Source organism: Trypanosoma grayi (genome assembly GCF_000691245.1).
Source record: "Trypanosoma grayi strain ANR4 Tgr_5_V1, whole genome shotgun sequence".
NCBI classification, from domain to species: domain Eukaryota; phylum Euglenozoa; class Kinetoplastea; order Trypanosomatida; family Trypanosomatidae; genus Trypanosoma; species Trypanosoma grayi.
The window spans coordinates 31,271-33,643 of record NW_008825624.1 but is presented as its reverse complement, the minus strand read 5'-3'; the positions used below and the strand labels follow the sequence as shown (position 1 = coordinate 33,643).

General features: G+C 54.4%; 1 protein-coding gene across 1 annotated transcript; it reads left to right on the top strand.

Moving 5' to 3' along the window:
* Positions 1-44: 44 nt before the first annotated feature.
* DQ04_00051140 (putative serine carboxypeptidase (CBP1), putative,serine peptidase, Clan SC, Family S10) lies at positions 45-1,454 on the top strand (the record flags this gene model as incomplete). The annotated part of the gene is made up of 1 exon (XM_009307973.1): positions 45-1,454. One exon carries the CDS (start codon positions 45-47, stop codon positions 1,452-1,454), a length of 1,410 nt encoding a protein of 469 aa, XP_009306248.1.
* Positions 1,455-2,373: the final 919 nt, after the last annotated feature.

Sequence of the window (2,373 nt, the reverse complement as noted above, 5' to 3'; positions counted from 1 at the left end):
TGGCTCCCACACAACGTTTACGCACAGGAAGGAGAGAAATCAAAATGACCATGACGCGCTTTCGGTTTTCTGCAATTTTCGCCCTCATCGCCGCAGCTGCACTCGCCGCGACAACGGCGGACGCACTGTACGCCTCCATGCCGCCGCGGCTGCGCGAGACCAGCTCAGGCTGGCGCCCTTGTGACCCGAATGTGCCACAGTGGAGCGGCTACTTCGACATCCCCGGCTCTGCGGGTGACAAGCACTACTTCTATTGGGCGTTCGGGCCGCGCAACAAGAACCCCAATGCCCCTGTTCTCCTCTGGATGACAGGTGGCCCAGGCTGCAGCTCGATGCTCGCACTACTCGTGGAAAACGGACCGTGCTTGATGAATGAGACGACAGGGGAGATTTACAACAACACCTACTCGTGGAACAACGAGGCGTATGTGATTTACATCGACCAACCGGCCGGTGTGGGCTTTTCGTACGCCAATGCCAGCGACGCCGACAAAAACGAGGAGGAAGTGTCGAATGACATGTACAACTTCGTGCAGGCCTTCTTCGGTGCCCACAAGGAATTGCGAAACAATGACTTCTTTGTGGTTGGTGAGAGCTACGGCGGGCATTACGCCCCTGCGACAGCGTATCGCATCAGCCAGGGCAACCGCAACAACGAGGGCCCGCATATTCGCTTGACTGGGCTCGCCGTAGGCAACGGCCTCACCGACCCGTACACCCAGTACGCCTCGTACCCGCCAATGGCATGGGACTGGTGCAAGGAGAAACTCGGCGAGCCGTGTGTCAATGAAGCGGGCTACAAACTGATGCAGGGAATGGTGCCAGCGTGTCAGAAGTTTATTGAGGTTTGCGACTCTGGCGACGGTGTTATTGCCGATGCGGCGTGCATGATTGGACGTGTCACGTGCAATCCAATTATTGGCATCTACAGCGCCACAGGGCTGAACAACTACGACATTCGCAAGAAATGTGTGGGAACTCTGTGCTACAACTTTGATGGCGTGGACAAATTCATGAACAGAGGAGACGTGCAGAAGGCCCTCGGCGCTGATCCACAACCCTGGGAGTCATGCAACATGTCCGTCAACCTCATGTTTGCCATTGACTGGTTAAAGAACTTCAACTACACCATTCCCGCTCTTCTCGAGGATGGTGTCCGCGTGATGATCTACGCAGGGGACATGGACTTCATCTGCAACTGGATCGGCAACAAGAACTGGACCCTGGCAATGCAGTGGCCCGGCCAGGACGCGTTCAATGCGGCCGCCGACGTCCCATTCGCGACACCGGACGGCACCGTGGCCGGCCTCATTCGCAGCGTTGCTACCGACACGTCGCCGCTGCACTTCAGCTTCGTGCAGGTCTACAACGCGGGGCACATGGTGCCGATGGACCAGCCAGCTGCTGCCTCCGCCATTATCAACAACTTCATGCAAAACAAGCCGCTCAGTTGATATGTTTGCTTTTTTTTTTCTGTGTGTGTGCGTGGGGGGGGGGGCTTTCTTGCCCCCACCCCCCTCTTGTTTCCAACCACAGCCTATTAGGATAAAAGGCCAAAAAAAAAAAGATATGACGCTGAATTCCATTTGTTTTACGTTTCGGCATTGCTTCACAGGGAAAGAAAAAAAAGCACCTGTTTGAGGCGATTGCTCGACCGGAAAGCCGTCCCAGGTGAAAAGAAAACGGTATAACATTCTCCGTCCAACGTACTGCGTATGCTTTTTGTTTTGTTTTGCTGCAGCCACATCTTGTTGTGTACATGCGCCCATGTGTGTTATGGCTCCTGTGTTTCGCCCTCACTGGACATTGAGGCGTTGGCTCTCACACCCACCCCCGTGCCGTCTGTGTCTGTGTGTGTGTGTGCCGCTCTTCTCCGCACTGCCGTTCTTCCTGTTGGAACTCTTTGTGCAACACGACACCTCCTCCAAAAAAAAAAAGAAAGAACGCGTTCCTTTTGATTTTTCCATACACAAGAAGCGTGCTAATAGTGCACTGATGCGCAAGTTTCTGTGGCATGAAGCTGGAGGACGAGATGGCGTAACCGCTGAGTCCTGAGGAGAAGGCGCTCTTGGTGCCTCCAAAGGGTTCATCGAAGTGCTACATTGATGACACGGAAGCGACGCTCACCATATAGAACCAGGAGTGGTCCCCTCTCCCCTCTAAGCTTCGTCCTCCCCTCTAAATTTTTGTCGTCCTTAGCTGGCATCACGTGCCTCCCCTCTGAGAGAGCTTCAACCCATGGGGCGAGTAGGTTTCCCAGGGCCCACTGAAAGGATTCGGACGCCGCTTCCTTCCGTGTGTGTTCTTTACTCGACCGGCGCAGCGGAACAGACAACAAAATACCCACAAAGAACAAAACACAAAACAAAAAAC